The sequence below is a fragment of the Botryllus schlosseri genome, chromosome 2 (assembly GCF_051294905.1).
Source record: "Botryllus schlosseri isolate E-star chromosome 2, Bs_hap1, whole genome shotgun sequence".
Classification (NCBI taxonomy): Eukaryota; Metazoa; Chordata; class Ascidiacea; order Stolidobranchia; family Styelidae; genus Botryllus; species Botryllus schlosseri.
The window spans coordinates 12,512,070-12,524,021 of NC_137237.1; the positions used below are offsets into that span (position 1 = coordinate 12,512,070).

An 11,952-nucleotide genomic window follows, 5' to 3' on the forward strand; every position below is an offset into this window, starting at 1 on the left:
TTCAATTTGCAGCTTTTGACTATCCATGCGAACGAATTACAATCGTTTTCACAAGTACTTCCTTACTTGAGTAGATTCAAAGTCAGTCAATTCTACTTCAAGTAGTTTTCGGTTGCTTATGTAAGAAGTACTTTTACTCGTACTTGAGTAGATTTTTTCGTCGCTACTTCTACTCGAGTAGCTTTCTTGACTACTTTGAACACCTCGGCAATTTAATCAGTGAATGGCTGGAATTTTTGAACAGCCCTACTGTGCATTCTACCACCCCCCCCCCCTCAAAAAATAATTTGAAGATGAGGTACCTTCATATCCCTTTGTCATGAAAGTAGACTCTAATCAATAATTTTAGTCTGTGTAGCATAGTTTATTCCGCACAGTCGACCAGAGGATAATCATGTGCATCGTGCAATTGTCCGTGACTTCTAAAACACCTTCCTATCAGAGGTGGTCAAAGTAGTCAAGAAATCTACTCAAGTAGAAGTAGAAGTAACGACGAAAAAATATACCCAAGTACGAGTAGAAGTACTTCTTCCATAAGCAACCTAAAATTACTTGAAGTAGAAGTAGAATTGACTGACTTTAAAAGTACTCAAGTAAGTAAGTAGTTATGAAAACGATCCTAATTCGTTCACATGGACTGTAAAAAGGTGCAAATTGAGCTATGCGATAGGTGACGAGCTTGATTCATATTGATGCATACCAGCAGGTATCCAATTTTCGCTAGCATAAGTAGGCTATTCGTCCACATCATGGGGTGAAAATGATAGTATTGATGTGGAAATGCGATGCTAATCCTCTGTTTTCTCGAACAGCGCGTTTTAGAAAATAGCATGGAATGGCGCCATTCCCCATATTATAAGGCTCGCAGTTTAGTCGAAGAGCAATACGGAGACAAAGTTGTATAGGATACGGTGTAAACACTTTGCGCGATTAGTAAACGTTAATAAAATTATGGTGGACCGTAAAAATGCCATATTGTATAGCTTTATTTCCAGAAATTAAGGGCATTACTACACTTGCTTTTATACTTCCACATGTATGTTATCCAGACAAAAGAACTGATAATAATTATAACTCAAAGCTTATGATACTGGGAATTGAAAGTGAAATATAAATACTACTTCTGAAAGCAGAACATGTATTTCATGTTTTTAGTCCGGAAAGTTTCAAAGGTGATATGCTAAAACAGCTCTAAAACTATAAAAAAAAAGTCAGAGTCCACTTTTCCAGATCTGGACACGCCATGGTCATGCTAGATTACGATATGACAAGTAAATGCTAGATTGCGAAACATCTGTGTCAAACGTTATATACTGTGATGAATTATTTGATATGGACGAAGGACGACAATGCGGTGTGAACGGAACCACACCAACCCTCTACCTAAATTATATTCACCGATACTTTCGTGAAATCATACTGGTCACTCCGTATCCAGCACTGCGCGTGAAGCGCGACGAAAATTCTGGGCTTTACTAAACTTTTATGAAAATTAAATGTTGATACTCCGTGAAAACAGCCCCGAAATTCCTCAGGCTATCTTCCTGATTGGAAGATTGAACTACTTCTACTTGACAAACTGAAAATAGCGAAAAGTAAGTAAGTAGATCACAAAATATTACGAAGTAGAAGTAGCGAAAATCAGATTTACTTGAGTAAGTACCAGAAGTAGAGGAAAACTACTTGAGTACTTCGAAAAAGTAGAAGTACTTCGTTACTGACCACCTCTGCTTCCTATATATATAATGTAGCGGCCTTTTGTTTTATTTGGTCACGGGTCGTTGAGGAATACCAGTTCTTATATGTCTAATTACTGTTTCGGAATAACAAATTACGGATGATTCGGCGTTCAAGAAATAATTTCGGAAAAAGATAGCCGCGTTGGCTACTCCTCAGTTACGTCATCGCTGAGGCAAATTTATTGTATAATTTTGTCCATATAAAGCCACAACTGGCCACAACAGACCGGGACATGAAAGCAAGGGCATGGGCAAGGCTGCACCTTTTGCGCATTTGTACTCCAAAAGCACGCTTGTAGAGAAGTTATGGTACCGAGGTCGTTGTAAAGCGATTACCTATAGCCTACATCAGAAATTCCCAAATTTAGGTATCATAATCGCACTCTACCTTAGATTGACTTTCATCAAATGAACAACATAGGTAGTGAGACACGGCCAGCGAATCCGCGTGGGTTTGCACACCACGTACTCCTGTTCGTCAGTTGCCGGCGTCCATGGCAGCAGCACAAGGGGCGGAATAAATGCGGTCAGCGTGCTTAATCCCCATATTGTTATCGGTGACACGCCCGAGTATGCGGAACTGTCAGGCATGTGGCAAAGTCGGTTAAAGTGTCTTATTTGAAAACCCGCAAGACTCACTTCATACAACTCATCATCACCTCGTATGATGATGTATTGATCGCGGAATCGTTAGCTGGCGTCGTGGAAGCCTGCATGTCGCCGCCGGGGGTAGCTCTCCTGTAAGAACAGAACTATTACGCAGCGTAAGCAACACATTGACACGATGTAGCCTACTTGGACTTTATGTGCACTACAGTACAGAGCTAGAGGTCCTCTGCATTAAGATGGTTTCAAATGGCTATCCACATCCCGTGAGAATTACTTAGCAAATGAAACTCGCATGCACTACATTGTAGTTACTACAAATCACAAGACCTTTTGCTGCTTTTATTTCCACCATTGCAAAATATTCTATCGTGAATCAATCCATTTTGAAGCGAAAACCGTTTTTGTGTCTTGAAAGTGATTAACTCTTTCGACGCCGCGTATCCCCATATGTTCGCTAGAGATTGTCTTCAAAACGCCGCGTATCCCCATATGTTCGCTAAATCGAGAGAGCGTATTTTTGTCTCGAAAATCTGACATGCCGTTTTGCGTCCATGGCAGTCGGGGCATTGTGCGGTAATGAATTCAAAATTCAAGACTTGCTACTAAGAAACAATTTTGCTGGATTACCTGTACGGAATAGTAACTTTATTTGATATATATTTCCACGACGGTAATGATTTTCAACAGATGCCAATACCTAAAGACATTTTACATCATTATCACCAATCTTTAGCGACACATCGCGCGTTAAGTTAATATACGGATCTACTGAAGCCACCAAGTCAGTACATGTACTGCGACAAGACAGACTTCACACCAATATATACGTATTTATTCAAGTTTTTCAAACGTAAAATTGCATCGGGAGATGACGAGGACTCAACGGAGACAAATAATGATGTTTTTGTGCAGATCGTTGCTTGTAATCGTACACAAATGGGCTCCGTCGGTATGTTACTGCGCCTGAAAAACAAACTTGAGTACCGGTACTAGCAGAAGTCAAATTTTCGAGCCATTATTGCGGATTTGACGTCACAATGATAACCTTGAAGCATCGACGGCCGAAGATCATGTCGGCAGCAGTATTTCACGACGGTTCTGAACCTCCGCATTGCCATTGAAAAGGAATTAACGATTTAAGGATAATATATTATCAATATATAATATAATAAGAATATTCTGTGGAATTTACAACGTCACAGCTAATCTATAAGTACCATAGAAACACCAACAAAATCCATACCTTAGCAGCAGCGCGCCTGAAATCAGCCAAACTTCAGTTCGTACCGAAGCCTGTCCTAGCAACACGACAGGATCAATCAAGGCACGTTACGCATCGTTAGATAGATATCGTTTGCGGCTACAATACGGACGTAGGTACGTCTCGGTAGCTAAGGTAGCGACGAAGTTACGATCGGTTGAAATTGGGGTTATTTGGTGAAAATCGCGGCGTTTTGAAGACAATCGTCAAATTTAGCTCGGCGTCGAAAGAGTTAATGTGTGGAGGTATTCCGTTTTCGTGCAACCCCGTCATTTAATTTTCGAAATTTCTCAATCCCTGAAGAAATTACCCAAGACGATTCCAACAGTAGGAAAAATCAATAATTATGTAGAATTGAAATACACCTGCATCCGTAGGCATAGCCAGGATGGAAATTTGCAGGGGGCGAAACATTTTGAACTTTGACGTGACGTCGCAGAGTACTGATGACGTCACAATTAACAAACCGAATATTTGGAGAAGGCAAAGGCGTCTTTCGACCCCTTGGCTATAAGGGGTGGTCAAATAAGTTAGCGCGTTGTGACTTATGTAGAATTAACGCTGCGTATTCCTTCTCAATCACAAGTAGAAGTAGCAATTTCGGAGACATGTCAAATTACTTCAACTGGAAGTAGAAAATGGTTTGAAAAGTACTTGCATACTTTTAGCGTCTAAACAATTGTAGCTAACTATCGATATTTTTCAACATGTGTCCTTCGACTAATTCAAGATGACTGGACTGACACTGCAAATAGGTACTGAATCTTAGAAAATATATTCAGTTACCGCGATGCAGAGGCTATTTGATGCGGTTCTTATGACAATTCCTCTCATAAGAGTGAAGCAAATTTATCTCAAAACTATAAGTCTACTTTCTATTTTTTTTAAATCCAAATTGTAAAAATTCGTTTTGCCCAAAAACATAGCTACAATGGAAGTAATATAGTCTAATAACATAACCACTTTCAGAGTAAGTAGTGCAAATTTTCAAAACGTGCTGAGGTATTACAAAAAGTGTAAGTAGCCTACTCTGTTGTACTGACCACCTCTGGTGCCCAATGCCTGCATACCTTACTATGTTATCAATGGCGAGCCATGAGATGTGTCGAAAGACGCAATGACCTGCTATAAATCGTGTTTCACTTTATTCTATTACGTCACCATCAATCTCTAACGTCACTGCATTGTTGAGGGGTTTTACCCTTTCAAATTCTTGTGCCGTCGATATATGTTACAAAGCTCCGCTCCGCTATTAACGTTCAGGTCTTTGTTACCAATCTTTGATTTAGTCAACACGCACGACGAAGGACTCCCATTGTCACCTTGTATCGCCCTTGCGTGTCTCCGTTGATGAGCAGTTCATGCCGTATGGATCGTTTCCAAACAATCTTCCACAAAGTGAGCCCAGGATAATAACTCGTAAAATCATGAAAACCTGGGAATTATACGTTTAAGATTGTTATTCTATACGCAAGATCGAATAGTATACACCAGCGCTTCCCAGCCGGTGGATCGCGAAGCTATTACAAGTGGGTCGCGAAGCATTCCTAAATATTACAGGTTTCTCTTCAATATGTCGCAAAGAGAGAGAGAGAGAGACAGACAGAGAGAGAGAGAGAGAGAGAGAGAGCGAGCGAGGGAGAGAGAGTCTTCATTTTCATCCAACTAAAATACTTAACAAACAAACGGCAATGATGGTGGTACAAAAAATATGCATGCACAGTATTCGGTGTCAGTTAGGAATAATCGATTGACGATGAACTATAGTCTGATCACACCCTCATCAAACAGGTACATTTGCCTCTATACAGTCTGGCTGTAAAAAATGTTAGTTAAAAAAAGGAAAACGAAAAAGAAAAATTAAACGATGGTATAGCAAAAGATCAATAAAGGTCTGGTCGAGGTAGGACAATATAACGACAAGAGGTGATTAAAAGTAGGTCTTTTTTAGTCTATCATCAGGCCTTTCACGGATATGTTGTGGTAATGCATTCTAGATGATAGGTCTCGAGTAGTCGATAGATCTCTTAGGTAAGTATAGATATTTCTCTTTGACGTGCTACACAAAGTTTTACTTTTGATTGGTATGGAATGCCGGCAAACTTCCAATCGATGTGATTGCAGGTATGTATACAAAATACGGCAATACTGACTATTTTACATGTCTGTCGGCCTGTGGCCGTTGGTCTTAAATAGTAGTACCTCAATTTTAGGTATTTTTGGATATTTTTGAGTAAGAAAATCACGCCAATCAAGCCCAGAGTTGATCTGATAATATCTAATATGCAAGCTTAACTTTCGTATTAATTGGAAATTGCATGTTTGTATACAATGCTTCTTTTCCCAATAACTTGTTTTTCCTTCGTTTGGTCATATTATCTCATTGTGGGTCCCACACTAAAACTTGCATTAAAAGTGTTTCGCGATCTGAAAAAGATTGGGAAGCACTGGATAGTGGCTACACAATAGCGTAATCACTGGCCAGGGATGTAATTTGTAGTTTCGTTCACTATTCACTATTAGTAGCATCAGGTTGCTGACGATCTCATGCATCCGACGTTTCGATAAAAGTATTTGGAATGGATCCGTGCATCCTCCTATCATCAAGTCAGATAGCGAATACACCAGCCACAAGCCAGTTCGTAAAGCATTGTGTGTCAAACTGATCGCAGTGATTCTTATGAGATATATTTCAATTATTCATGACTTCTGTGTATGACAGTACATATTTTGAAAGCATTTGCTATTAAAATTCTATACGAACCCGGGATTGGATACATTGAACACAGTGGCGTAAGGTGAGGTTCATGGCTGGTGATTGCTCAACGAAAAGGACGAAATAGAAAACGAAAACAACATTTTACTTAAGATCATAATTTCGGTTATATATTCTCTATTGTCCTTTGCTCGTCCAATCTTTTTTGACAAGATTGAAAGTATCTGTATCAGCAAAACTAAATGTGTCACTCACTATATAAGATCAAACTTAAATGGTTTAAAACACCATTCATACAAAGGAAAATCAGGGTTAGATTCACGACTGGTGATGCAGATTTTCTTGGAGTAAGATTCGCAAACACCAAACCTAAAATGTAAATTGATTGAGTTGGCGACCTGTTTCTTATCACATTAGACATCTTCACCCGCAGGTTATCTAGGCTTCTCGTCGCCATTTGATCCGCGTTTGCGGTGTCTTACAAAAGCCTAGAAGTATGGGCCGGGCTACAAGTCGGCAGATATGGAATCATAATGTAGGATATCGGCCTGGTGTAAATGACCATGACAATCAAAAGCATTACAAATGCCACAAACAACAACAACGCAGGCTATGTAAAATAGCTATTACATGCCACAATTTAAGGGTCGGTATGAATGGAAAATACGTTACAGCTACATCAGTAAAGGAATGTATTTGCTCCGCATTACGAATTAGGCGTCGCAACCCCACAATTCCTACAGCCCTGTTGGTTTCCGAAATCGATAGCGCGTTTCAGTGTGCTGTGATTATCCAATTTTTAGGGAACAGTGAGTGAGGCATATATTCGTCCCCACCTGGCTATCTCTTCTCTGCGCTGTCATTGTACGTAACAAAAAAGTATAATTTCACATTCGTTGGTGAATTTGAGGGGGTCTGGTGCTCTGACATTAATTGTTAATATTCGGGTTTTCGGAAACAGTGCGACAATAGCATTTGATTGATACCAATTAATATAAATACTGAGCTGTTTATGATAAATTGCATTATCCCAGGTGAGGCACGACTCATCTGTGCCTCACTTCTCCTTTCGCGGTGTATTTTTGAACAATAAGTAAAAAAATTGGTGATGAAGAAATGTTCAAATTTAGTTATTCATGAACATCAACGGAAAATATCAACATATAATCATTGAAGGTTCTCACAACTTTCTTTTACTCATCCGACGACAGATGGGGCACTGCCTCATTTGCCTCCCCTGACTGCGCCCACGTCACTGATTGAACATATTCGGCCAATTAATGAAATTTAACATTATTTTTCTATGGCGAGTTCAATCAATCAATCAATCAATCAATCAATCAATCAATCAATCAATCAATCAATCAATCAATCAATCTCCCTCTGTGTCCTACCACTGGCATATAGTACCATAACAAGATGGTATTATCGCTTCGGTAATTGAAGGTTGATTGATAGATTGATTGAAGTGGTTTTGCGGCAGGGACGGTTTAGTCAACATCGCTATACAAGCTGAAAGCGCGGTCTCGTAATTGAACACCATCGGACATTTAGTGAGTATATATAGTCGCACACATTTCGACTACAGCTGCGCAACTACATTATATCAGTACAGAAGGGAACGCGGGCATTGTATAAATATTATCTGAAATCTTTCAAAGTCATGACCACGACCAATATTTTAGCTCTGGTATGACATGGGCGGAGCGCTTTTGCATCAAATTACCTACCATAAATTGAGTGTATCCGATGGTTCGTGATGTTGTGAATACTCCATTTATTAGACAATTCCATGACCAATATCGGCATTGGTCGGTGAACATCTCTTTTTCATCTGGAAAAGGCCAAAGCAATTGTTGTTCGAGTATAGGTGTATATTCCCCGCAATCAGTTCACTCGAAAATGGAACCGAACGGAACCAATGACAACGAAAAAGCATGATCGAATTTATAAAACATAACATAATTTTTGCGGACGGTACACGTCACACACAGCCCCAAATATCCCATCGATAGAGTGAGGTCATCCATGCTCAATTATGCACATGTGCTAGCTTCGCATGCTGTCGAGTTCAGATCAATAAATTTACATTTTTACTGGAAAGGAGTCGAGCAGCAATTTTTTTAAATTTTGGTTTTCAATTTTGCAAAGTGACTATACCTTTTAAATTCACTTCGTCTTACGAAGAGCATAAAACGAAAGTGAGCCGTGCTACAAATCAGCAGATTAAGAATTATAATAAGGAATTTTGGCCTGGTGTAAATGACCATATTAGTCGAAACACCATGAACAACAAAAATAACAACGACAACTTCGTCTCTTATATCATTTTGGCAATGGTACCAGACATTAGCAGCATTTCATATATATTACCTTCGTGAATTTCGATATTATTAGGATGTTCATGTTCATTGACGCTCTAATTTCAACAGTATTGAGTGGATGAGTGTGCCCTTCAGCTCACTGGTTCTCAGCCGCCGGTGCCGTGTCAATTTACTACCGGGTCATAAAATAGTTTTCAATATTTTTTATTTGGTAAATGCAATAAATTGGACGCTTGCCAATTCATTAGTAAAATGAAATTTCAAAGTTATAATTGACCATTAAACTTGTGATAAATAAGATCTTATTGATAACCCAGCGTCAGGTAACTGACTAACCAATGTGAGGCAACGACTGACCTTCATCGAGTCTTGTTTGAAAATATCTTTCTGTGCACGGGCTCGATGACTTGTCGCGATAATCATCATCCGTAATACGGACGATGCTCGTTGCGCGCATTGTTGTAACGACGTTGCCGATGTGACGTATTTTAGTCAAGTGAGTCAGGGTAGTATTGGCATAGTCCGCTCATTCATATTATACGCTCTTGTAGCAATGACTGTGACAACCTGAACGTTACAGGCTACGGTGATTTCTTGGATAAGGAATCCTGAAACACAATTAACCTCATAAATAGTGTTTTAATGAATTTCCACTGTGCATGTGCATGACTCTTATTTACATGCTCTAGGCCTAGGTGGGTGCCTGATTGATAGACTAATCCAAGTCGCTTCGGCACCCTCCTATCTTTTCATTATATCACAATCTTGTGGTCTTTTTATTTGATTATTATTTTAATAAAATGTCGATGATGATGATGATGAAGTTCGAATTCGTGCTTGGTCGGGATTCGGAGGTTTAAATGCGTATCTTCACAAATGGTATGGTATAATTAGGGTTGCATTTAAAACAAACGGTGTTTTAAAACACTTTGTTTCAAACATGTTTCAAACAGTGTTTTAAAAAAAGGCCTTTAAAAAATATTGTGTTTTTTTTAAGTTGTAAAATTATGCCATAATTGTATAAATACTTTACAGAAAACATGTTGTATGAGCGTACGGACAATTACCACTCGATTTTAGCCGACGTATATCGATATGAGATGGTTGGAACCCTCAAAATAGTCGATTCAACAGCAATAGTACATATATTTCGTCAAAGGAGCTATTTTTACCCTATATTTTCAATTGTCGAGGACACTCCACTATGACGTCACAATTGAAAATTCGTGACGCCATGGCTTAAAAAACATAAAAAACAATAAAAAACATGTTTTAAATTAGGGCCTTGTTTTAAATGTTTGTTTTAATTTGATTTTTGTTTTGTAACCCTAGGTATAATCGAATTGAATCTACGAAACGACTGCAATCTGTGTTCTTGAATAGAAAACAAAGTTTTGTGTTTGGTAGTCCGCCCTGCAGTGCTTAGAACAGGATGCAAATAGCGCAGTAACTCAAGCCGGGCGCAAAAACCATGTAACTCGTAATGGTGACTACAGTATAGGCGTATACTGAGATGCTGGTTTTATTCGCAATGCTCGTTTTGCGCTTTCTGAAACAACACTTGGAACGAATATAGTAAAGTCGCAACTAGGATTTGAAACTAGGACATAGTAAAGACGCTGTGATTTCTATTTATAATATAATGGTCGTGCAAGTCGTAAAAGCTTGATCTGAGTCTTCCCCTGCCTACAATATCCAGATACTTCTCATATGACTTTGACAAGGAATTTTTCGCTTGCCTTTCAAGGGATTCCGAAATTATGGAATCACAAGGTTAGACCTCTCTGCTCGCTCACAATGAATTTGCCTCTTAAATGGAGTCTAATGTTATCGTTATTGGCTATTCCGTTTTGCAGACACTCTATATCCGATTCAGTTTTGAATATTTTATGACGGACATCGTTTGTATCGACAGATTTCATTAGCTCCCAGAATGAGATCGGCTTCATGTTTCAAGAATACATTACCAATCGCTTAAGTAGTAGCCTTTCGCTTGTTCCGTGGCCGTCTCTTGACAAAGCAAATTAAGTTACCGATTTCCATTCCATAGAGCTGAAAGTTTGCATCGCTACTCGAGCGCTTAATGCAATACTTCTGTAAACCCACAATATATATTAGGCATATATCCAAGAATATGGAACAATGTCTATCATTTATTTACCATACAATGTATACCTTTTTATTTTAGCATAAGGGTTTTGATGTAGCCAGCTTTTTATATATTGTGCGCATCGATGACCCATGCGATAGAGAACAATTTACCCCAAGTTTCTCAAATTTGGGTAAGAGCTCAATTTGCTCGCATCGGCAATAAGCACATAAAAGCTTTAGATTAGCCCGATCTGTCGAAGATAGATGATTGATGATAAATTACTTCTGATGGAATTACGATGTAACTTGGTAGCGTCCATGGTGATATGACTCTTCGCATATAATATACAACTACTCAGTTTATTGCAGGCATTACTTTAAAATGAATTATGAGATTTTTCTGAATTTTTCGTTGTATATTATATTATAAATAACATATTGGTTAAAGTATGATTACACAATTACGCACCCCGTGTACGGCGTTCTCGTCCTGTGTGGAAATGATGTTAACACATATGCTTCTAAGACCTGTAGGATACCCTGAAACGAAATTATTTTACACTATTGCTTATATCGTCTTCCATAGCCGGCGCAAGTCTGCAATCAAAGAATAACAATAGTAATATGACTGGTTCGGTTGTTTATCTTAATTCTGTGGCAAAGGTTAGGTTTTTCTGCGTGGAAAGCGAATAATATTAATCCAAGAAAGCTTATTGCAGATCATTTTGCAATATAGCTGGAAAACAACACGTGATGTAGCGCGTACCTATATAACAAGGGAATGAGGTTTATCGCGTCACCCGTCGATCAGACATTTGAGTTTGGCTCATCTCATTTCGTTGAAACTGCAATGCTATTGGATCAGACTGGCAGTAAATTGCCTATTTAATTGACAATAACATACAAAAGTACTTCAGCCAATGCAAATAATACCATTATATATTCATCAATCCTCGATGTCACTTCACCAATTATCTCGCTCGGTTTTAGGCATTAGTTATGTCATATCGCAAAGCGAAATATTATACGATCGATTTTCTGTTCCGGAAACAAATTTCTACATGTTTGCTATTGAAATGCACCCGAGAAGTATAACTAAAGCATTGTATATATAATCGAGATGGATGGCCAGGCAACGATTGATGGATGCTTTGTATGGCTTGCGATCCGTAGATATAGTTGAGAGCTGTCAAAGTTTCTTGAACCACAGAA

At 38.8% G+C, this 11,952-nt stretch overlaps 1 protein-coding gene across 1 annotated transcript in view; it reads right to left on the reverse strand.

Annotated features, from left to right (window-relative positions):
* LOC145433616 (uncharacterized) overlaps positions 1-11,168 on the reverse strand; it is a 17,100-nt gene extending 5,932 nt beyond the window's left edge. Inside the window, exons 1-6 of the mRNA XM_080310765.1 lie at positions 10,617-11,168; positions 9,007-9,257; positions 8,056-8,159; positions 4,932-5,044; positions 2,379-2,477; positions 2,128-2,319 (exon numbers count right to left, since the gene is read on the reverse strand). Of these exons, the coding sequence (XP_080166891.1) occupies positions 2,128-2,319; positions 2,379-2,477; positions 4,932-5,044; positions 8,056-8,159; positions 9,007-9,106 (608 nt within the window). The 5' untranslated portion in view covers positions 9,107-9,257; positions 10,617-11,168. The remainder of the gene's footprint in view (positions 1-2,127; positions 2,320-2,378; positions 2,478-4,931; positions 5,045-8,055; positions 8,160-9,006; positions 9,258-10,616) is intronic.
* Between the last annotated feature and the right edge of the window lie 784 nt (positions 11,169-11,952).